The sequence below is a fragment of the Buteo buteo genome, chromosome 13, assembly GCF_964188355.1.
Source record: "Buteo buteo chromosome 13, bButBut1.hap1.1, whole genome shotgun sequence".
NCBI classification, from domain to species: domain Eukaryota; kingdom Metazoa; phylum Chordata; class Aves; order Accipitriformes; family Accipitridae; genus Buteo; species Buteo buteo.
In genome coordinates, this window is record NC_134183.1 from 7,408,077 (window position 1) to 7,433,470 (window position 25,394).

General features: G+C 44.2%; 1 protein-coding gene across 1 annotated transcript in view; it reads right to left on the reverse strand.

Moving 5' to 3' along the window:
* Positions 1-4,125: 4,125 nt before the first annotated feature.
* The window catches only part of CACNA1G (calcium voltage-gated channel subunit alpha1 G), a 152,183-nt gene continuing 130,914 nt past the window's right edge, over positions 4,126-25,394 (reverse strand). Inside the window, exons 33-38 of the mRNA XM_075044450.1 lie at positions 24,184-24,528; positions 21,733-21,873; positions 18,415-18,549; positions 15,189-15,378; positions 12,469-12,638; positions 4,126-8,761 (exon numbers count right to left, since the gene is read on the reverse strand). Of these exons, the coding sequence (XP_074900551.1) occupies positions 7,907-8,761; positions 12,469-12,638; positions 15,189-15,378; positions 18,415-18,549; positions 21,733-21,873; positions 24,184-24,528 (1,836 nt within the window). The 3' untranslated portion in view covers positions 4,126-7,906. The remainder of the gene's footprint in view (positions 8,762-12,468; positions 12,639-15,188; positions 15,379-18,414; positions 18,550-21,732; positions 21,874-24,183; positions 24,529-25,394) is intronic.

The following is a 25,394-nucleotide window of genomic DNA, read 5'->3' on the forward strand; positions in this document are numbered from 1 at the left end:
GGAAGGCAAGATTGCCCAGGCTGAGAGAACAGAGGCAGCAGTTCCCTGGAAAGCCAGCGCAGGGAGGTTGGGAACACACTGCATTTGGCCTGAAGCTGCACTGTAAAGTTATTTGGTCTACTGTGGAGTGAGGTGGGGTCCACCCAGTGCATTAAGGCTCTATAAAAGGAGAAAATGGTGTATGTATGACTCCTCCAGGACACCGTGTGTAATACCGTCTTCCCCTGTAACATGAGGGCTCCTACATTTCATACTGACAGCAGTGAGCAGGAGAAGAATCTAGACATGCTGAGAACTGCCTAGATCGCCCCAAAGTAGTCCTGGAGCTGCTCCAGCAGTAAGCAGCCAAACTCTGAATGCACTGGGCATATCTCTCTCACCTGCTAGGTAATTCCGCAAACATGCTCTCCAGTGCCTAGAGAGGTTGACCGAAGCCACGGCAGGCATAACACACCCCAGCTTGTGGGTGGTTTAGCTACAGAAGGAGCTTAGAGTGATGAATGAACAGCAAGAGGCACGTGGCACTTGGGCCTTCTGGAGCTGAGACCCAAACTATCCTACCCGACAACTATCCAGCCCCTGACACAATTGCCACAGCTTATCCTCTCCCCCGTCAACTCGGCCACCCCACAAACCCCTCCTAGTTTTAATGGGATGAAGTCGTTCGGGGTTTCAACGCAAAATGGGCACACAGAATTCACAGTGGTTGCAGGAATCCAGACACCGGGTCCTGCTTTGTTTGCATAAACGTGAAGTTGTCACCAGCCCTTGGCCACGCTGAGATGGTGGCATCTGGCAGAGCAGTTCTGCACCACCTTTGCAGGTGTCAGCACAGCACATGCTGTCCACTGCAGTGTTTTTTCTTTGTAGAATGACTCCAATATTAACTTTGTCCCGATTTCCCCCGGAACAGCCGGATTCTGCTTCCTGTTCCCGTAAAATAATTGTTAACACAGTAAGGAATTAAGTGGTTTAACCATCCTTTTCATTTCCCAGCTGGACCTGCAGGGGTCTTTAGTTGCATTAGTTAGAGTATTAAACAGATATGGAGAGATGATCTGTTCAGGACCTTTGAAAGCTTGCCAATTATAGCATCCAGTGACTCAAGCAATAATAGAAAATGCCAGAGGATGTTGCAGGCTTATATAGCGTGTTGTAAACATATCCGAAGCATTGAATACAACGTGTAAAAACCACCTTAAAGTCCAATCACCCTCAAATGCGAAAATGCCAGTGAGGCAATGGCTTTCACTGATGATGCTGAAGCCCACACCAAACCAAACAGAAACAGCAGGTTACCGGGGGATCTCAGGTGCAGCCTCAACTAATGCACACAAATATCCCAGCTAAACCACTTCATGGCATTGCCATCTAGTGACAAGCCCTCAGCCTGCGCCCGAGCGAACACCCGACCTCTGAGCACCTCAGCACAAGCCACGTAAGAAGGCACAAGGCCTGCTTGATTATCCTCCTCCCACGCTGGGCCAAGCAGAGATTAAACACCGAGCTCACGGGTCGTGGATGTATCGTAGCTGCTGTGTGCGAGCGCACAGCCCGTACGGGACTGGCATGGGTTGGCACGCACAGGGAAGACTGTGCGCTGGGCTTCTATGTTTTACATGTGCTTAAAAGGACACGTAAGCCTGTGCAGGGACAAACAAGCCTCTCGGGTGCTGCCACGGCCTCTGAGATGTTAGGCAGCCCTAGGACTGTCCCTGGGTGGGCTGTCGTCTCCCAGGGCTTCGCAGGGAGCTGGGGAAGAGGAGAGAGATGCCGGAGGGTGCGCGCAGCAGCCCGGCTTCCAGCAGCTCCCGCGACCACGGAGCGACGTGCGTCTCTGCTGCGTGGCTCCACTGGCTGGCATGGTACTCCTGAATTTGGGATAAACCCTTCCTCTCCTCCTACCGTAGGAAAGGATTTTTATAAACTCCGTAGTCGAAAATCCCCACAGAAATAAAACTCTGTTGCTGCTTCTGCAACATCGAGCTAGGAAACAAAGAGCTTCACGGGTGGGCAGAACTGCGCCGCAGGGTCCTTCGTACACGTTCCCTGGTAGCCAGGGTGTCCCATTCCCTGGTAGCCAGGGTGTCCCACCCCCGGGACCCGGAGGACAGCTCGCCCAAACCCGCTCCTCGCCCCCAGCCCACTAGATGGTAGCAAAACGCTGCGCACGGCCGGCACCGGCACGGTCGTGACCGTGGGCTCCCCACGCCCCCGGGGCTGGTGACCCCTGCCCACCTCTGGGCAATTCAGTTCAGGCCTCTGTCCCTCCAAAACTTTATTGGCCTTAACCCTTTAATCTGCGGGATCCTCAGCCCCTAGTAGCTGATCACAGCCGGCCCTTCATACCGTGCTGGTGGCAATAAAGGGAGCCAGGCACGTTTCTTTAAATTGCTTTTTCCTACCTTATTTTGGGGGGGCGGGATTCTAGTACAGGTCACATCTAAGACTTGTTGGTGTGTCTCTGTATCTCTGGCACACCTGAAATACAGAAGGCACAAATAGGCCTTTCCTATTCCTCGTGTAGCTACTTGCAGGGTTTTGCAGAGCTCCGGCCGAGGGATGTGCTGCGCCCACAGCTTTTCCAGTGGGACACTGCTCTCCAGAAGTTCACCAACTGTCTCAACTAAGCCAGAAACAAATTAAATTTGAAGTGCTACTTCCCTGGATACAGCTACCATTACACAGAAAACAAGCTAGTTTCACATAGCATCCAAATTACCAAACAAAATAACAAAATACCATGCCCCAGCTCTGGCAAGTTGAGAGCATATCCACAAGCAGCCAGCCTGGGTGGCAGCCTTCTAAAAACCACAAGCAAAACTCAGCAAAAGAGCCTCATACAGGAACACTCACAAAACAGAGCAGAAAAACAACCCCCTTCCCAAACTCCTCTGAAACCCAGCATTGGAAATAGAGGGATTTGACATTCTCTATAAGGAACAACCCCAGGGCTAAACTCACCTGTGCCCAGAGAGGTGTGAAGTGCTTGAACCTGTGAACTGCTCTGCTTTCTCGGCTGAGCCCGGCTTACTTTAATGCCATGTGGATCCTCCAGCCTGGGAGGAGTGGGAAGGCACTTCAGTGGTTCCAGCCTGAGGGGTTTGCCCCTGCAGATGCATCACAGGTCTCCCCCCTTGAGACCTGCTCTGCATGGATTTGCATGGGATTTTGCACAGATCTACATTTTCCCTCTGCTTAAGGGCTACCTTCCTTTCTGCTGTTTTCTACTCAGAGACGACTGTGAGAAGGCCTTTATCAAAAGCCCCTCTAGACAACATAACCACTCTGGGTGTCAGTTTAGGGTCCCTTCTGCTACAGAGCGGTCATCAAGTCATTCAAGTGAGAAAGAGGGCTGTGGAGCACCTAAGTGCCTGCTTCCTTCCTCTAGTGGCTGCTCTCCAGAGGAGAGGAGACTTCACCTTAGGAGCTAATTAACTCATTCACTAAAGACCCCTGAAGAGCTCAAGGTTCAAATGTTTCTGGTGGTATCTAAGCAGCATCAGGGGTCTGAGCCCCCGCTGCCCTGCAGCATGCAGCCTGCAGCTCCCGGAGCGGCACCGTCCCTGCCAACTCCGGCTTTGCAACGAGCTCAATGACCGCAGAAGCGATGGAGAAGAGGCTGCTGTATTTCAGGCTGGAAATCCTGAAGTTGTGAATGCATGGAAAAGCCCAGCATCTTCCTCTTCGCAGCAACGTGTTTTCATGGAAAGATCAAATCTGTCCCTTCTCCTGACTCCTTTCTCCCCTTTGGCTGCAGCTCTCGCCGTTGCCGTCCCGGCAGCCTTCTCATCGTTAAGCGACTTGCCGAGCTGGGCTCCGCCAGCGTAGTGCGACCCGTAGGAACACAGCCGATGGTCTCGCTGGTAAAACAGCACACCCTGGGAGATGCGCTGGGCCAGATTCGCTTGTGGTGTCAAACCGAATTGCTTCACAAAGGGCCGACATTTCACAATCTTTCTTTCAACTCCCCGGCCGCTGCTGCTATGCAATACCTACTCCAACTGTTCGCAATTAAAACATGACCAAAGATTTGACCGCTCTGAATGATACAGATTATCATCAGCAACAACAAAAAAGGGAAGTGCACAGTTGTTTTCTTTTCAAAAGCTTTTAATAGGACACATTTGTTTTTGTCATTTGTAAAGATTTACACTCATTTTTTGTTGGTTTTTTTTTTTCTTTTTTTATAAAGGAACATTTTAACCCAATTTTCCCCATGAATACCACCTTTTGTTGCCCTGACCAAAAGACCTTGTTTTGGCCTATATACCTGATACAGTATAACAATATATTAACTATTAAATACAAAGTTCTAGAATATATACTAGGTTGTTACGGACATTGCAATGGTACTGTGCCTACTCTAGTCACCTTGTGTAATAGTGTACATGGGTTATTATAGCCAAAGGGGCAGAAAAGGGGAGACTGGGGCATAGCCTAATTTACAATGGTAACGCTTTAGTTTTCTTTTTATTTTTTCTTTCTTTTGTTTCTCCTTGAATACAACTTGTGCTGAGTGCAATCCACAGAAGTAAAAAACAGTGTTTTCTTTGCCCTCCTCCAAATTATCTACAGTATAAATGGCCTGTAACCAAGCTATGAAAAATCAGTTCTATGTGCGAGGGGCTGCAAGAATGGAATTGACATTTTTCCAGACACGTCTGCAATCTCTTTTTCCTCATGTGTCAGACTGGCAATAGCAGAATATCCTGCTCCAACCTGTATACAGTAAATCCACAGTAGTAAAGTGCTGGTGTGCTTGAATGAACTGGATAGCCATGCGACTACTTTACCATCGATAGGGGCTGAGTTTTGGGGGTAGATGTTTTATATGGGTACAGTTCTCGAACAGTAATAGCACTGCAATATCGTAGAACTTGAGCTTAGCTGCTTGCTTCTAAATGCGACCTGGATGCAGGCTCTGAAACTAGGCTATACATGTTGTAATACAGTAGGTCTGGCTCCAGGCTTATGAAAAGAAACTTGTAGATAAGAGCTGCTTCTGTTCCCAAGATGCTACGCAGACTTTTAACAATTTCTCTACAGATTTCTACAAAAATATAAAAAATTCTATCAACATAACCATTCTACAGAATTCCTGTGGATTTTGTACATTTTGTTTAAAAAAAGTCAAATTCTATAAAACCCCCCCAAAGGTATTTAAAATTATCTTAAGATTATTGCACACACTGCAGTACATTTGTATTTGTCTTTCAAAAGGGCATCTAGAAAAGACTTATCTGGTTTAGAAAACAAACTATTTTACATGGATTTCTTTTCCTGAATGCATCATCATAGAGTATTTTTTATTGGTTAGTCTTTACTGAATATTCACATATGATGTAAACTTTTTCTTACTTCCACAAGCCTTGTCAGTGGGCAAAACCCCTGGTATTGAAAATAGAAGAGCCTTTAGGCGTTCTGTTACATTTGGAGCTGAGCATTTGGATTAACATCACAACACTGTTTTGTGCCACGATTTCAAGCTAAAATGTTCCGTGTTTTTTTTTGTAAGGAAGGAACTGTATGAGTAGTATCACTCCAGCTATGCAAACACAATCCTAATCATTAAGGAACCAGGGTCAGCAATTTTAGTGGCCTAGCTATTTTCCCAAATTATTTAGTACATGTGAAAGGAAAAGCTAAGGCTCATTATGAGTGTAAAACCAAAAAGGGATTAAGAATATTTCTCAGGCTTAATACACTGTAATTTTATTATTTCCTTAAATATGATCTGGGGGAAGAACTGATGAAAGGTTTGTTTGAAATCATTGCTTTAAACGGGCTTAACTCTGGATTTGGACTGGCATATCAAAGAAAGCGGTCTCCATATGGGCCCATGTTGAAGAGGGGAAAAATGTCCCAGCCAAGAGTTAATCTAACTGCAGTAAATAGTACAGAATGTTAATCCTCCTACTTCAAATACACTGATTGCCTGACTTCCTGCTGAAAGCCCTTACATTTCTCCAGGACATGTAAATCAATAGGGATTGTTTATGGAGTAAACGTCCTCAAGTGAAAATAAAGGAGCTTAAGACCTCGCATAGGCTGTTAGGTATGAACAGCATCTTCTTGTATGTATACTTGGAAGCTAATGCAGATACATGTAGTCGTAACAGTCTAATCTCTGAGCAGATAAAAGGCTGTACATCAGCATGTTGTAGTGATTTGAAAAGATCAGTAGTTCTCAAAAAGTTACAAACTCCTGACTGACAGAATTAGCACAAATCCTCCTCTTGCCTGTGCTGGTTTAAAGACATGATCCAGCAAAGCCTTATCCATGTACGCAGTTTTAAACCTGTGACTATTTGCACACTTCCAACCATGCCTGCAGAGTCTTATTTAGCCTACATCTTAATGTGATTTCATGGAGGTTGAGTGAAGTTAATGTCTGGTTTCCATCAGTCTTGTGAAGAGCGGGAGGTGTCAAACTGGGCCAACCTTTCTTGATTTTCAGGCTGTGCTGTCCAGTTATACAGATTGCTTTTTGCAGAGGGCGTTAGCACAGAAGTAAACAGTTAATTTCTGAGATGACTGACTTTAAGGACATGTTATAAAGTAAGGACATGAATTCCATTTTGATTTACTCTGTATAATGATGTTGCTGCTTAAGGCTTTTTGTAGATTGGAAATAAAATTACAGTCAGGGTGATGTAAATTAACTCTAGCAGTGATAGCAAAAAACCTGACTTTTTAAACCGAAAATCAACAGTCATTTCAGTACCTACAGACCTTCTTACATGTATTCTGTAAAATAACTTGCAGTAGGCCTTGATTCTGTCGAACACATAAGCATACGATTTTAATTTTCAAGAATTACTTAAATACGATCAACCTCAAGGCAGTTTAAGCAAGAGCTTAACTTTAAACATGTGCTTAAGCCCATTGCTGTGTCATGTCTCCACTGAATTCACCCACTGCAAATCTTAAACATGGCCTTACTCTCTTACTTTCCACACGGGCGCAGAAAGGAGGAGCTCCACTGCAAAGAGTGGACTTACAGAGGTGTAAAACTCAGCAGAAGAAACAGTCTGTCTCGGAGACACTAGAAAAACATCTCAGAAGTGACCACAGGCTTTTGTTGCCTCAGTTTCCTAGGCACGTATGAAAATTAGCCATTGACATGATTTTGTGAGTCACCAGTGGATGATCTATAATATCCTTTCATAATTCAGTATTGTGTACAGTTAAATGGCTCTACATTCACCATCTTCAGACATCTATCAGCATGTTGTACCTTCCTGGGTTGTGCACTTGCTTTCACTCTGGATGTCGATTTTATGCAAGATTGGAATATTATTTTGTTAAAAAACTGCCACTGCATTTCTCTACTACCCAAACAATCTTTTTTCCCAGAATATCATTGAAGTCCAAGGGGAAAAATAAATTACATTAAATAATCCTTATTTACTGCTGACTGTGGGATACATTTCCTCTGTAATGCACTAATTGGCTACATTTTGTGCTTTGCAAAACAAAATGAAACCCAAACAAAACAAAACAAAAAAAAAAGAGAAGGGATTAAATATATATTTTTTAGGTTAAAATATTCATAAAAACCAACTTTATCTCAGAAATATTCTGAGATACATAAAATAGAAGAAAATTAAACGAGTCTTTAGTCACAAAATGTACTACATCCCGCAATACTAGAGTCAATTAATTTAATAAAATATAATATACATATAGATTCTGCACATTGTATTGCTTTTACCTAAGCAGAACATATGCTTAAGTAAGCGTGATATAGGTTAACCACTCTTTTAACCAGCTGGTTCTTTAATCTTTCTTTGGAAATTTTTTACCCAGTGCCATTTTGGAATACAGAGTTTTTTAATTTTTTTTTTTTTTTTTCTCTATTACATGAAAGGAAGAAAACATTTGGCACCAACAGAAAAGTAACTCAGGGGTCCATTTCCGTTTGATCAAAGGAAAAGCTAGGAAGTGTCAACAAGTCTTTCTTTGGGGTAGGAGATGTTGACATACTGTCTGGAAGCAACGAATCCCCTATATCCATCGAATCCTTGGACTCACAAGATGGAGCACGCCGTCTCAAGCAAACGTCTCCGCTGGCAGGTGAGATGCTGTGAGGTCCTCTAGGTAGCAAACTCTGTCCATCGGGTGGATCTATAGATATGCATGGAGGGCTCAGTTTTTTCTTCTGCCGTGTTCCTTGCAAGCCTTCCATTTCACTTACCACCTGACTTATGAAGCCAGAAGAGCTAGATGTGGAATGGTGCTGAGGGCTGTTTTCCATTGAACAAATTTCTATTGAATGTCTCCTTTGATCATCTAACCAAGAGGGCGGTTTTTTTAGAAGACCCTGGGTGTCTACACTGTGGTATTTCTTCAGGTCCTTCAATGTAACGTTGCCGGTATTGCCTATGTTCCTCTTAGGAGTGAGAGGCTGAACCTCTGAACAGGCACTCGAGGCTGTACAAGTTTCTGAAGTGAAAGGCTCCGAGGAGCTGTTTGTTTCAGATACTTCTTGGTCCATTGAATCTCCAGGTGTCTCCTGATACGAGTCTGCACAAGCACACGATGCTGGTGCCTGCTTTGAAATATTATACTGATTGTGGGAATGCTGCTGCGTATGAACGCTTGCCCGGCTCCATGCAGCCAACTCATTCGCTTCTGAGGGCGTCAGAGCCACTGATGACTCCTCCGTGGGCACAGCGGGGACATTTGGGTCAGAAAGTTCACTCACCTCGGTGTGGAGATTCTCCTTGCTATCCAAAGAGTCGTTCCGTATAGCCATCTGTATTGGAGCGCAAAGGGATCGGGGAGGAGGGGAGTTGCCAGATGAGAGAGACAGACCAAACAAAGGTTAGTACAAGCAAGGCACAGCGTTTACAGGGCACTCAACTCTGCTGGGATGCCTCAGTGCAGACCCACTGATTCTATAATGGCCTGGTGGTGTGGGTTCTAGCAATTCCCATGCTTCAGAGATCTGCGGGTTTGTCCCTGTGTAAGTGACAGCAGAATTTGGCCCTTCATTCTTCCTAAATGGTTGACCTTTAGCTTTCTTCTCTAAGGATGGAGGGCTGCAAAACCAGAATGCCCTCACCCAGACTTAGACATATTCCTGTTACATGAAGGATAAGGGTCTACAGCAAAGCCCTTTATAATTTTAGCAGCCCAGGTACGAGGGGGAGAAGGAAGATGTGCAAGTGAGGCCGTGTATTCCCTTCTCTAGCTCAGGCAATGCTGAGGGCATGGAGCAGGACCCCCAGAGCGACCACGCTCCGCGCCAGCATCAGGGCGACAGCCTGTCCCTGGCTTTGGTCCACGGGCTGGAGCCACGACTCTGCACCATCTTACAGCAGGGGAGCTGGAAAAGCTCGAGTCCAAAGCTGGACTAATAATAATAATCTGTAATTATTTCAACTTATTCTGATGCTTGAGTTCAGGCTTCCTAAGGCACATCTTGCCTTGGCTGTCTTGAGCCGTATGCGGCATCAGTGCCTGCTGGCAGAGAGAACCCATGGCATGTTTTGAAGGCTTTGTCTTTTCACTGCACTGCATCCCCTTGTCAAAAGGGTTTATAAATCAGCCACGTTAACTGGCCCTTAAAGGCAGAATCTCAGTTTGAGAAGACTCTTAAATGATCTTAAAGATTAAAAACTTCACAGAGAAATGTGGAGGAAATGCGTACAGCTGGTCTCAGTCCTTTAGAGAAGTGTAAGGAGATGAAATTCCTCATACTAAGGAATGCTTTTGTGACGAATTGCCACAAAATGATCTTAGAATTTATATAAAAATTGTCCCGCAAGGATCGTTGGAGCCAAATGATCTCTATTCAGGCAAAGCTCTCATCAGCTGCAGTACGCACATGTGTGCGCGCAGAAACACAAGAGTCTATTGCTACATCTGCACATTGGGCTCCCTTTGTCATTTGTGAGAGTTGAGAGAATATTTAATATGGCAGATGATTTTGTCCAATGCTCGTGAATCCTTTCTAGTTAAAATTTTACAGCATAATACTGGCAACTAACCACAGTCAAGAGCGGAGCTAACTCTGGTCTCTTTAATGCCAATAGTTTTAGTGAGCGTTTGGGAGAAAAAAATCATGTTCATACCCTGAGAAGAGACACAGACCACAAAAAAATAGAATACAGTAGCAAAAAGTAATTATTGTCATTACTTTTGCTTGTACACTAACCTGTGTTGCACACAATGACAATATTAGTCACCACCAGCTCTTTCTTTCCCTACGATACAGGCATCTTTGGTAGTTGTTAGTAGTAACTGTTTGTACAAATGTTTTACTGGTTTGTTCCAAAATAAAAGGACCCTCTGCCATCCCATTGGGGTGTACACCTGTAGTAGCCACAGCTCGGTGTGGGCTACACCTTGGATACACAGTCCTCGAACCAGAAAATCAATATAGGTTTAATTTCAGGTAGAACTCCCCTGGAGAAAAGCTTTTGTGCAATGCACTGCCAAGGAGAGTATTCCTCAGCAGGGAATGTCCTCTCAAAGCATCCGATCCACTCATCTTCATCTGCGAGTGCATCACTAATTGTCAAACTTTCCGGAGTCTAAACTGCATGTTACTGTGGGGACTGTGTTCACTCTCCAGCACTCTGGAGGGGAAGGGAAGTTAAACACACAGGTTTTAATGATGGAGGAAAGTGCATGGACCAGGTATGTGGTGAACAAGATTTATCTATACACAAATTTAGGAAAGGAGAGGGGACAAGGGGAGAGGGAAAGGAAAGAAAGAAAAGAAAACAAATCAGAATTACATGCAATATATGTAACAGTAAGGAAAACCGGGTACTACAAACCAAAATGCTTTGCTAGTTTGGGTTATTGTGATGTGCTAGTAACAAATTAGTGGTGGAAATAAAAGGAGCCAAGCAGAGAGCACTTGAGCAAGCAGAAGTGTCGGGAGTGTAAAGGGAATTTTGCCTCTTTAAGGACTGACTTTCACAGTGCCTGCCCATCTAGATTGCAATTAACAGTAACAGCAATACCGCCCTGTTGCCAGGATCAACCTTACCGCTCCCATTAGCCCCACTGGGAGCTGCTTGCTACTCGGGAGCGTGCCTAAGGCAGCACCTCACTAACCTTCGGAGGGATCTGCCCGGCCCGTGGACCATAACTGCTCACTGTCCCAAAGCTTTTTTCTCTCTGAAATGTCACTCCAAGAGCATGCTCATGTCACTGCATGAGCAGAGAGAGGAGGGAGGGGAATAAATTAACTTAAACGTATGACAAGGTTTAGAAAAAGAAGCCTTCAAAAACATGAATAAAATTAGGCTGAGGAAGATGACTAACATGGTAATTTATTCTAGATAGATCAGTTCAAAAGGATGGGTCTGTTATTCATTAGGAACCAAGAGAGAGTGGTTATGAACTGGAATCATGACATCAATTAGTTTCCCCATTAGCAGTGATCGGGGTAGCTGGCCAGCCCTGTGCAAACGAATACATGCTAGGAATTTCTTATGTCAATTTAGTATTACAGACTAATGTAATTGTTAACCTTGGTACTTCACATTCGGTTTTAGAGCTTAATGAATCAACTGTCTAATTTGTCAATGTTGATTAAAAGATGAAAGAAATGGGAATATTTTAATGAAGGAAAGAAATTGCTTTTGAAAAAATAGAACTGATCTATTTTGTGTATATAAAATCAGGCCTGAAACTACTGAAGAAAGCAGAGTTTGGGAATCAGACATGCCTCTGGTCCTGGTCCAGCTGCACGATGAAAAATGCTTAAAAATGTGAGAGTGAAGCACAAGTGTAAGTATTTGACTAAAAAAGATAAATTTAAACTTATGCTTCCAATCAACCAGACTGGAATCTTTGATTAGATCTCTCAGATCTTTGGTTGAATCAGGATTTAAATCAATGCCAGGCAAAAACCAGGGATAAAACCAGTTGCAAAATAATATGTGTTCTGTTTTGCATATACTCAAACTTTTCAAAAGCAGGCAGGAGATTCAAAAGGATCTTAATTTTCAGTTCTCACTGTAAAACCAGTATGCTTTCCATGATGGTTTTGCGTACGAGATATCCAGCTTCTTTTAAACAGTTTTCCCCTTTCGAGAAACGAGAGGAGCCAGAGGAAGCATGGCCTGGGATGGAGCCTGCAGTCCCTGTGTCCTTTCAAGCACTGAGAAAATCACAGCAGTTAAGAATTAGTTCCTTAACCCCAACAAGCCCCTGGGGAGCATTTGGCTGCATTTATGAAGAGGACTGAAAAAAATAAAGTGCTAACAACGTGGAGAACATTTAGGCATGTTGCCAAAGGAGATGATACTCATCACGCACATTCTTTGGAGACTCCTGGATAGCTTTCAGATCAAAATCCATCAACCTTTTTGTTATTTCTGTAGGAGAGTTACAGTTCTCCGGAGGTTTCTCTGTGAATCCCTCCTTGAATTTAAAGCATGATTAACCTGGAAACAGGACAATATAAAACCTCAGCAGGTTCATGATCATAAGTCTGCTTACCTGTCTGCGGAGCAGCCTTTCAGCAGAAGGAGAGTGCACCTGCTGGGAAACCCGCGGTTTGCTCTCCCTCACCAAATGGTCAAGAGGTTTTACGTGGTGAAAATGGTCTTTTGGAATTTGCAGGAGAGAGCTGGTGTCCGCCGGCTGCGACTGCACCGATGCCTTTGAACCTTGCAAGAGGGAGAAGAGACAGAAATGTGACATGTTCGTCTAGGGATTGCATCCCAATCTCAATGACCTTTCAGAGAAAGCTGCTCTGTTGCACCTTGGACCAGACAGGCATGGCAAAACCACTGAATTTAGCAACTAGCTATCCATGATTGGGAAAAATCTCTCATCTACTAATAAATTATTCCAAAATTGTCTATTATTTCATTTTTCTTGGCATTTTTCCCTGCTAGAACTGGGACTAGCTCCTGTTAAGAGCAGAAGACTATGAACTAGAAGTTCATCTGGACTGGCAATTTCTACATCCCTGCTTTATGGCCAATAACTTTGCAGGCAACCATACATCTAGCACCGCAAGGATCTGACTTTGAAAGACTCTAGAAAAGGATGTCTCCATACCTGATCGTATGCTGAGACCGACTGCTGGGATCTCAAAACCAGCATGCACGTTGGAAATGAAGCGAAAGGGAATGGCACCTGGCAGCTTTCAAGGCTAGTTTTACAAAGCATCCCAGGAGAAGGAAACACATACTCTCCAGCCTCTTTGTGACCCTTTGTGGTTGCTGGCTACTTCTTCTAAAGGGTTTGAAACTCTGCATGCTCCCCCCCCACAGGCCCAACATTTTTCAAAACAATTCATTTAACCTGGACCACATCCCAGAGAATCTCATTTGTCCTGGAATCTTTCCCAGAACAACAGCCCCATTACGAAGGAGTATTCAAACAAATATCTCCTGCAAGTGCCAGTGTTTCTGACAACAAAACCTTTCTCAGCTTGAAATATTATGGCTTAGTTGTGGTGATTTATTAGAGGCGCCTGGCACCTTTTGCTATCTTCACAGCACTTTATAATATTACAAACTGTAAACAGGTAGGGGTGACTTCCCCCACCCTGAAAAGCAGTGACATTGTAGGTGGAACAGGACAACGATGCATATGCCAAGATTTGGGCACCTTACCCACCTCTGAGCACTTTGGCCCGCTTAAGACAATTGGAATTTCACCAGCAGGAGAAAAACACAAAAGGTTTAATTGCTTAATGTGGTTATGAATAAGACATCAGCTTTACCTTTCCAAAATACTTCTCCTACATCTCAGTGGAACAGTTTTTCCTGTGGATTTACAAGGGTGCAATGCCTGCCCCTCCCCAAGCCAGGGCTGTCAGATGGGGCTATTCAGTTCTCCAAGCTGGAAGTGCAATCTTGAAGAAAGAAGGTACTCAGAAATTACCCACTTTTTGGTCATGTTGACGTGTTTTTTGTTCAAGACAGGACAAACACATCCGAATTAAGGGTCAAAAATGCAGCACTGGAAACTCCCTCTGTAGCAAATGGGATTCTTTCAATATGGCCAGGGATTATAACTACAAGGAATTTTGTTGGCTGTTAGAGCACACCATAAATTCTGGCTCCACTGAAGGTAATGGGAGTTTTGCTATTGACTTCAGTGGGATTTGGCCAGAATTTTAGCTGCACCTTTTGCATTATGTGCAAACAGGTTCTTCAAAGGACAGCTCTTGACCTTGAAAATTTTGTATTATGGCAGTGATTTCTCACAACTCCAGATTCATCTTCCTCCGTTGTGTCCACATTTTTTTTTCTGCTGTTGAACAGTCGCTATTCATCCAAATTCTTATTACTATGCAAATTTCAACATCTTATTTCTAATCTGTTCAAATCTCCTACCATTCTGAGCGGTGCTGAAATTATGTTCTGCTTAGAGGCTTTCAAATGACAATGCTTGTAAAAACTTCTCTGTCTTATCTGTGACAAATGTCTAAAATGATGGCATGTACAGAAGAATTAAAGACAGCTACATTCACTTACCAGCAGAAGGTAACCCTTAGCAGACAGAGTAAATGAAAGCACATTGATAAGCACGGGGAGGCAGCTGCAAGTACAGGTACAGAGGTGCAGGTGGAGAGAGAGCCCTTGGTATCTGCAATACGCTGTATCTAAGAATATCTCTGAATTTAGCGCTAAGGCGTATATCCCAACCATGCACACTGGGAAGGGCAATTCTACACTCTCTCATCTTTCCATTCATCTCACACTGAGATCTCTCTCACTTCAGCACATTTATGTTCATTTTACAGGCATTTAGAGACACCATTTTCCCTTCTTTCACAGATGTTCCCATATAGAGCTTCCAAAACCTGCTAGAATAGGTACTGCTGCAAAAAAACAGACATGAGGAAATATTTTTCTGCTGGGATTTTTGCTCTGGGGCCATAGCTAGCTCAGATGAGATGGATGGAGCCCAGGCTGTAGGGACTGTAACCCTTGGGGAACCAGGCAGGGGGACAATCAGCATTGAGCCAGGCCAACTGCTTGCTGTCACATTGCCAAAAAGTTCAGGGGAAAGGAGTTATCTTTAAGAGCCTGGACTTTGTAAGTTGTGGAGGGGCTTTGCAAAACCATTCCACAGGTCTGGACACCAACACCTCACTGCAAACCGAAGGCAATTTGCTGCCGCCTTCTGAATAGCTTGGAAAATCCCAGCTATTGCTACGTTGGAAAATCCCGCTCTTGTCCCAGCTGACAGATGTGTACCTGACTGAGACTTGTGATGTGCCGGATTCCTCTCGCCCAGGGAGGCAGGGCAGGGGCTGGAGTACGGCGGCTGGAACATGTAGCTGTCATTTGGCAAAGAGTGGGTACGCCCCACCGAAGGCTTTCTCACGCTCAGCAAGTCCTTGCTGGGAGACAGGGTCAGCGTATCGTCTTTGGAGCGGAGATCGGCCTACAGGGAAAAACCAGAGTGAGGAAGGAAGACGTGACGGGGCGGGAAGAGGAGAAGTGCCCAGAAACGCTAGCGACAGCCATTGCAATCAGGATGGCACGATGGGCATGCACATCGTCAGTATGTACAGGTTGCACGAATGGATCTACCGGGAAGCTATACCCCTCATTTTGTATTGTCAATAAATTGTCACACAGAATGAACCACAGAAACAGAGGAAGCAACACTGTAGTAATAAACCATGACTATTTCAGGGATATGCAAAGAAGGCATCATGCCTCAAGGCCAGCAAAGGTCACATGCTTTGCATAACTTTGATCCTCTGCAGTAACAGTAAAGCTCTCTCTACGTGCCCTCATCAGCAAGTCAGACTTTTGCAAAGGTGAGTAGTTTCCCCTTCTAACAATAAAAGAAAAAAACCAAATACGAAAACTAGTTTACAGAAAATATTCTCTATTCTGGCTCCCAGCACAATTTTATTGGTTTTTCTTCTCACATAATGAATAACTAAACCCATTTTATTGAAAGGGATATCTAAACCTACTGCTTCAGGGTTAAAGCCATTCTCTAATTAGAAGGGATCTAACGCAAGCGAGGGTTATTGTATATATATGTTGACTGTGGAGTTTTTACAGCCAAAGAGTGCCTTGGAATGGGCAGCACCAGAGGCAATATCGAATGGGGTAGATTCAGGTCTGATTTCATAAGGATATGTCTCCATCCCAGAAATATTCTTGGGGTGTTATTTTGTTGGACAGTATTAGCGAAAACGAAAGCAAAGTCAACTCTCCTGGATATTTCTAATGAAAGAATTTGTTCATCTTTAAAAGGTCTCCATTGAAAAACACAGAAATAAGATGTGACACTGTAGTCCGATACAGTATATTGCTGATCATTTTTGGAAAACTTTAAATCTTATTTTCTGACAGATATTCCCTTCACTCAGTGCATTACAAGTTTTCTGAAATCAACACTGAGATTTTTTTCCCAATTTTATCCTTCAGTCATAAACCCAAAATTTCACTATGGCATTTTGTTTGCACAAGAAACATGATGAGATTAAAAGATTTACAAAAAGGAAAAAAAAATGAGGAAAAAAGAAGAAAAGGACAAAAAAAAAGACCCCTGTTGTAAATTTAATGAAGGAAACGGATCTGCACTGTCATGCAGCATTAGTTTCAGTCCTCAGGAACCTGCTGATTTGGCTATAGCCTGGATACAGCCTAGATAAGAGAGACTGCAGTCTCTTGATATAGCTCAGGGAAGGAGAGCGAAACCTGTGCTGGTAAAGCTGAGACTTTGGCTTCGGGAACCCCTCTGTTCCTCCCTGCCTTTCCCTTCTGAGCTGTTTACGCTATTTAGCTTTCATATTATTTAGCTTAAAGCAGAAAAGATGGCCTGAAACCTGAGATTTCAAATTCAAAACCATTTGGATGTGAACACAAGAATTTGGATTCAAGATCCTATCCAAACCCAACCTTTAATGAACCTTTAGGTTCATTGACAGGATCCAATACCACAGCGGGCTCATTTCCACTTTCTGATCATCTCAAGGGAAATCTCATCAGTGAACTTCATGAAAACCCTTTAAAATGGCTGCAAAATGATCTTCTGAGTCCAGCTCACAAACAGAGCAGTGGGAGCACATGACTTTTTGGTTCACCGGTAGTTTTGAAAAACATGTTGTTTTGGCTTGCCTGAAAATCAAATCTGAGTTTTCTGTGAACGAAAAAAAAATCCCAACCCAAATCTATTTTGAGTCAAACAAAACATTCTGAGATATTTTTCAACCAAAGCTGTGTCTAAATGAAGTGTAAAAATACTGCATTTAGAAAAGATTTCAATGAAAGCTTGCAGTTTTTCAGGAGTTTGGGAAACTGTTTTGACCAAGGCACTTTGTTGGTATTGACACAAATTCACAAACCCCCTTGTTCAACCTGGTTTTGCTCTTTTTTTGCAGAAAACTCATCTCTCTTGGCTATAACCCTTGAGACTTTGCTATGCTGTCAAACAGGTTTGTCTAAACGGATTCAAAACTAGAAGGGCTCTCTCCCCAGTCCAGCTCTCCAGACTAGCTAATTTTGAAACAAAAAGTCCCATACAAAATGTTAAATGTAGATTACAAAATCTTTTGCACGTGATGCCATGAAGCATGATGGGAAAAATTGTCACGGTTTAAGAGATGTTTCCCAAATAAGTGCTAATTAGGATGACAGTCAACTAGAATGGCAGAAAATTTATCAACAACACAAACATCTAAAGGCAGGTACATGAACAACAACAAAGAAAACAAGAATGATCCAAAAATGTTGGAAAAGGAGTTATGTCTGTTGTACAGCAGAAAAAAAGCACTTGACTGCTACACAGCTAAAAATGTCTAATGTTTCAAAGAGGAGATGGTTAAGGCAGGGTTCAAAATACTGGTTATTTAATTCAAAAAGACACAAAATAGTCCAAACTCTTTTCTTTTTTTTCCAGCGGGATGACTGCTAGTAAGAATTCAGAAAACAAGCAGTATCTCGGAGAGATCCCCATCTGATATTTGTAAAACAAACAGTCTGGCACCAATCATGCAAAAAGCCTTGTGGTGCCTCTGTTCATAAAGACAAAAATCCATTACAAACCAAAGGGTTGTAGATGACCCCTCAGCAGAGGACACGAGTCATTAGCTCATGAGTGTCTCTTCCACGCAGCATCACTGATTTGTTTCAGATGGGGAGGAAATTTCAACCTTGACGCTTTCCAAAGCATTTTTTTACTATTTATTTTACTTGTAGAAAACACAGTGTTTTTACATAAGACGCCAAAGGAAAAACAGAAATAAATACTTGTTCCTCGCAAGGAGCCAAGTTTGTGGACAAGAGCGATAACAACCCAGGACCTAATGGCATTCAGGACAACGTCCTGTTCAGGGGAAAGGTTGGTGCTATTTGGAAATGGGCTTGAACTGAAAATGCCATTAGGCAGGTGCAGAGAGGTGGAAGCAGTATTTCGAACCCTGTAAACATCAGACTATACAGCGACCAGTGTATGTACATTGCTTTCCAGAGCATTAAGTAAGTGTGTGTTAGTATCATCAGGAAAAGAGTCATCCGTCAGAGCTAAGGACCAGGACTTTTCAGAGAGAATATCTGACGTCAGAGACAGAGCCTCCATCTCAGCTAGAGGGATCTAAAGGGAGAGATGATTAAGCATAAGAAACCAGGACACAAATCTTTTGGAAAAGAAAAAAAAAGTATCATAATCTAAATACTTCTAGATACTAAAGCAATATCCTGCAGTGGGAGAAGCTACATCATGCACATTGGTACCAGAGACAGAACGTTAAAGAAATTAAATATAACAAAGAAATGAAAAAAAGAGTGGGACATTCATACTTAAGTGCTTGCCAATGATCTGGGAGGGAGTTTAAAACCATACACTAAAGCTAGCATTGTATTTTGCTGTTCTCCTCTCTAGATGCAGAAGCAAAAGTAACGTTACTTGCATACTAAAGATATTTTTCCTTCTGCCTATGATCAAATACAAGAGGCTTCAAGATCTTCCGACTTCTCTGAAATTGTTCCTACCCAATAACCATGCTGTTTTCTTGGCCTCTAAGCTAATCTGGTTGAGTCCACAAAGGCTCCCCAACACCAAAATAATTTCGCAGGTGGGGTATGGAGCATGACTTTCTCTGTGCTCCGGGGAGGGTATGGGGACCTCCGCCTCCCCGAGAGGCAGGTGAGACTATAATTAACTTCCTAATGGCTAAACAGGGACTGGGAGATACTCAAGGCTTGATTTATATCAGTGAATGCCTTCCCGGAGCCTTCAGTGGGTTTTGGCCTGCTAAAGAGCCTCCAGTGCCTGGGTAAGCACCAATAACTGTCCTACTAAAAGAACCGCCTGTGTCTTCCAGCCCCAAATGCCACCGCAGCCCTGGCCCCAACAGCCCCCTCCGGCTCTGAGCAAACCCGAGCTGGGAATAGGTGCTGCACTGCTGCATCCACTGATGCGTCTCGCACGAACGCATCCCTGCCGAAGGCGTTCGAGTAATCGATAAGAATCTTTATCAAAATACTGGTGAAGCCCTCTCCCTAGACACAGAGGTCTTTTTATAAGAAATGTGAAACGTCACTCCAGGTTTTGGAGAGAAAGGGGGGAAAAAGGGGGACTGCAGCACCTCCCCCAGAGCAGCATCCCTGCTACCAGGCACTGCAAGGAGGGACGTTTGCCCTGAAGTGCAGGCTCAGCCCTCCCCAAATCCCCAGCCCGGCTACGTGTCCGAGGCTGATGCCCACGGCACTGGGGACAGCATTTCATCGGGTAACCTACAGACCTGGCTCACGCTTGCAGGAGCCTCCTGCTCTGGACAAGTCCCAGGTGCTTCCTTTTCATTTCTCGCTGTGCCTATTTTTTTTTCCTATCGTCTATGCTTGAAAAGTCTTTCAACAGCAATATATCTTCCAAGAGAAACCACAGAGGCCCAGATCTGTTGCATTCAAGTTGTCAAAGGGCTGGATTTTCTCACTTTTAGAAATGGCACCAGTGGGGTGAAATAAACCCAGTGGTGAGTGAACCTTGAGAGGCTCAAAACTTCAGCTGAGATAAGTAAGAGGGTCAGGCTCCTCTCATCTAACCTTGGGTTTGATATCTCCTCTAACATAGTCATCCGCTGGCAACGGATGAGAGAGACGCTTCGGAGGAGCTCCTGATTTCCTATGAGGCTCCCCCAAAAAAGCATCATGGCAAAGGCTGCCAGCGTGAGGATGCTGATCCCTAATGGGGACCCACCGACCGGAGCCCAGGTGTGCGGGGAAAGGCTGTGCTGGAGCGTGGTGGACACCAGCGGCTCCTGCCTGATGGAGCTGCTCTGCCGGGAGCTGCTATTAATCAGGTTGCTTTCAGCAAGTCCCAGCACTGCTCTAAATTCCTGACTGGCCTGAGAACATGACAAATGGTGTGAACAGAAAAGCCAAAATGTAAACAAAACATCACCCTCGCTTAAGCCTCCCCTCTCCCAAAATTGAGTTTGAAGCCATCAAAACACTTTGTTGGAAACATTCAACTGATTTATATGGGTTTTAATTATGGGGGGGGGGAATAAAATAGCTTAAATTTTCAAAGAAAAAGCCATTGCAAACTGGAATGCTATATTTTTTCATTAAAAAAAATGTCAAAACAAACCCATTTTTTTGGTGCAGTAGCACTTTCTGGTAAAAAATGTTGTGACAAAAAATTTCCAACCAGCTCTCGCCGAGTTTCGTACTGACCCTCTGCCTTCCCTGCCAAAGCTACTGTCTCTATTCCTCCGGCAATTCTTAGAGGCAACCACTTCCTATACCTTAATAGACCTCAATCTGGAAAGCGATATGCAGCAATCAGAGGGAGACATGTTATCCCGCTATATAAAGATCTGCAGTAGGATTTCATTTTACCTAAGCTTGTTCCTTTTCTCTAATGAACCACCGAGTTGGATAATTTAGAGTGTCAGTGAGCTCATAAATAAGCACACTGATTTAACAAGGAAACTTCTGCTATTTTTAGCCAGAAAGGAAAAAAAAATACATCAAGAAATATGGAATTTGCTCAATTCCAACTGCAGGAAAAAATAGGTATGCTTGAATTATTATTATGGTCACTGCTGTGATTTAGGGAAAAAATATTTGCTCTAAAGAATAACAGGCTTGAGAAAGTAGGCATTTTATCCTAAGAAGTAAATGAACTAATTTTAAACAAGTATTACAGTCCCTGTTCGAGAAAGCACTGGAGGACACGATTACTTAAGTATAGCATTAAGGGCTGCCTCACCCTCTAAATTCAGTTTAGATCAGAGATGAGGATCTAGTGTACAATGACCCACTTGCAAGAAGCCTCTTTAGGTAAATCATTCGAAACTGGATTTTCATGCAGTGTAAGTAGGCACAAAATGTCGAGATCATTTTATGATCACCATCAGCTAAGGCTCTGCTCTGGGAAAACCTCACGCCGTACTCCAGGCTCTGCAGACGTGTCCCGACGTTGCTACAGAGCCCTGGTTAGGAGCAAGAAGCCAAATACAAGCACCCCACTGAAGGATGGAGACGGGATTTTGTACACTTCCCCTACAGCACTTGTGAACAGTAAATCCCCATGAAACACTTCTCATTGTGCTGAAGAGGGAAACTCAGAGCCTGTACTTTTCCTCTTGCATTGATATACAACATCATAAACCAAGATACTATCTCAACTCCCGCAGAAAAAGCCAAAATGACTTATGCTTCAAAATCCCTGTGACTACATTACATAAAGTAAAGAACTTTAACTCTCTATTAAAGGTCTCAGTCAAATCAAGTTTGGATGGAGACTTTGCAGGAAATTAGGAATATTAACCTGGTTCTCAGAGTTGTAATATTCGGGAGCTGGGAGGGCATAATGATGGCACACAGAGCCTGACAGGTTGTCCATCAGCTTCAGCTCTCCTTCCAGAGATTCCTGGATCAGCAGTGATATGGTATCAAACAAGTGCCTTTCCTAGGAGGGGTGGTGTATAGCATGCAGAAAGATAGAGCGAGCCAAAAAGAGAGAGAAAAAAAAGCAAGGGACAGAGACAGAGAGAAAAAAGGACAGTGTATAAAACCCAATGAACAAAAGGAAAAAAAAAAACAGGATGGGGGAGATGGAAACATTCAGGAGCAGAGCAGAAACAGAAACAACGGGACAGGAGAGGTGAGGCAGGAGAGGAGAGAGAACAGTGCAGTAATATCACGGTGAGCAGTGACAGCTTTCTCAGACATTACTAGAGACGGGGCTGACGCCGGCTGCCCCGGGACCGTGGCTTTCCCACTCAGGGCCCTCCTTGGGGACAAGTCTCGCTCTCAGCAAACATGACCTGTTACTCCTGGGATCTAAGCTGTATAATGGGGCCAGTACAGCAGCACCTTGATACTTGATCTACAGGACACTACTGCTGTAAGGTTTCTGTACCCACTGTCCACATTTTTGAGCAAGACCTAATATTTGACACCTAAACCCATATCCAGGGTCACATAAATTAAAATAACCTGACTTGAAGAGAGGCTGAGCATCCTGTCCATAAAAGCCGCAGAAGCCCAGGATGGCCAAGCGTCAGGTCACTAATTCACATACCAGACACGGGTTGAGGTGCCTCAGTTGTCCTGGCCAACTTCAAACCAGCTGGCCACAGCACGGACAACGGGAGGTTATACAGAGCAGGGTCTGGCTTTTGCAGGCAGCATGGGAGCAATTTAAGGGTTGCACCTTTCATGTAGGGATCGCCTACTGCATACAATGAAATGAGGACCGTCGTTACAGTCAAACAGCACACGGTGCAAAAATCCTGGGGAACAGGCAAGCAAAAGAGCATGCTGACCACATGTCCTTGCAGGGTCATGTCCTGGGAATTGTATTCCTCTGCTATCGTGCTCAAGCATCAGATTTGTCCTGAAGATTTTGGCTGGGAGAATAAATAGTCAGAATAAAATCTCCTGGAGGTTTTTGAGGCTTCTGTTTGAGTGAAAGAGCAAGAAACAGACTCTGGAGATTATGACTAGAATAAGCCCTTTCCAAAGCCACCTTCAGAGAGGGCAGGTTTAACAGACTGAAGAGCTCAGGGTGTCCTTCCCACCGATTTGTCTTGCGATTTTGCAATTTCTCTTTTTGCCAGTGTGAGTACTGATGCAGGACAACAGTGCTGAGGACAGTTTGCCAGTACTCTGCTTAACATGTGCAACAAGAGCTGGGACGTGCTGTTTCCTCCCAGAGGACGTAGTGAATCTGGATTTCCCCATATTGCCCTGAACTCCTTTTTCCTGTGCCAAAGAGCAGCTTTGGACTCCACCTCAGACACCAGTGACTCCTAATGGCACCAGAAATTTCCAGTAGCTTAAGAACTGAAACAAAGCTTAAGCAGGGATTTACTCTTTTTCATCCTTGGACTAAAGATCATAAATGAGTTTTTCATGCATTAGAATACTCATTAGTCGACCCCAGGCAGAGGCCAAGATATGCTGTTGTGAAATCATGATGTAATAAAGGCTAATGAGGTCTGTGTAGAGTTTAACCCAATTTGCAATCAGCTAAGACTAAAAAAAGGCTGGACTGTTTTTCTTGTATAATTCCAGTTCAGTTCCCTCCCGCAGGACCTGTCTGGGTCTTGACCTCACCTCTCTCATTCCTCAAACAGAGTCTTCATCCAGAAACTGTGCTTTAGAGAGACTTGTTGCAGCTCGTAGCAGCTACCACATTACAGCCCTGCTCCGGCACTGCTCCTGCTGGTGGGAGTTTTGCCACCAGTTCTGGTGAGCTCAGGTTTGAGTCCCCTCTGGATTATTCTATTGTTAAAATAATCTTTTCTTACAAGCTTGACTGTGGGGATGGATTTTAAATTGAGGTTACATAAAACAAATTTAATACTTAAGCAAAGATTAGCCAAGTTTTATTCCTCTTTTATGTTGTGGTTCATGGTCTGCATTAGAAAAGCAAACACATTATGCTCATGATTTTGCTATCACAAAGAACCTAGCCCAAACTCTGGATCAGAGCAAATTTGGAGGTAGCTCTGAACTTGGTGGCTCGGGCACATCTCCAGAACAAATTGCAAAGCTCTCTACCTCCGAACAGATGCATCAAGGCGGTCTGGAGACCAGCCTAGGGTCTCTTCCCTGGAGCACGGGTTCCCACATCATGCAACAGTCAGCGGATAGCGAGGAACACAAGCCCTAGATGTACAGTACACCCACTCCTTCATTACCGACTCGTGCATGTCTTCCCCTAGCAAATATGCAGCTCAAGCCCTCTTCACCCGCCAACTGAGATTCTCACCATAGGGTAAACTAATGAGAGCTGAGAATCCACCTTGATTTGCATGGGATTGGTACATCCTCGGGGGCTCTCGGGTCTCTCTCCACCGGCACCGCCTGTCCATGCAAAGATGTCCGAGGGGCTGTGTTGGCCAGGGGTGATCGTCTTCATTTCCATTTCCAGTTCTGCTTCGAGCTCTGCCTCCTCCTTAGCCTCCTTGTTGCTCTCCTCCAAGTGCTTCATGAGCACGGCGATCACCACGTTCACCAGGACAAACTGGGCTGTCAGCACGAAGGAGACGAAGTAGATGGGTGAAATGACGGTGTTGTAACAGGTGGACTCCTGGTCACAGTCTCGCAGCGTGTCCTGGAAACAGGGGGGGAAACGATGGAGGGCTGTGAAGAGGTTCTAGCAAGGCCCTTGGTCTGCTGTCTGGTCAGCTGGCTGCAATGGGTTCTCCTTTCATGAAGAAAATTGAGAAGATTGGGCCAATTTCATGTTTAGAATAGCAAAATACTTGCCAGTAAAACCTTAGGTTTCTGTGTAAGTCAACACAAGCAGGCTCAGAGGAAACTGTCCTTGGCCTGTGCAACATCAGACATCGACACCCTGCTGCTCCTAAAGGAAAGGCTGTTTTACCACGTTAGAGACCAAATACACAAGAACGTGGCACAGACCCAGTGCAAGCAGGGTGCAGCTACGACCCATCTGCTATCCCACAGCAGCTGGGCTTGCAGACACTCTTTCCTCAAGTTCACACCGTGTCATTAAGAATTTGGCCACCTAACACTCACCGTGGGCTACAAATGGACAGAGAAGTGATTCCTTCGGACTAGCTAGCACCCTGTGTATTCATAGACCAGATTTCTTCACAATAGTGTGCCTTTATGGCTGTCCCCAAAGAGAGACTCTTTCTCAGAAACCTGGGTTTTCCCAGAAAAAAAAAAACCACCACCAAAGTAATACCAACAAGACTTTTAAGGAAAAAAAGAAATCCAATGCATGTTACTGAGCTGAACTCGTGCTACTTGAGAGATGAATCCCTTTATTTTTTCCCCTTCCTTTTAAGTTGCTCTCTCAGTGTAAAAAAGGGAATACATGGAACGTGCCAGGAGCCTGCAATGATAGACATCACATTGCTGAAAGGAGGGAACAGAAATGTTAAAGCCTTTTCCCAGTGCACAAATGAAGAGACCAGCTCACTGCAGGACGTGAGTGTCCTGGCTGGGCAT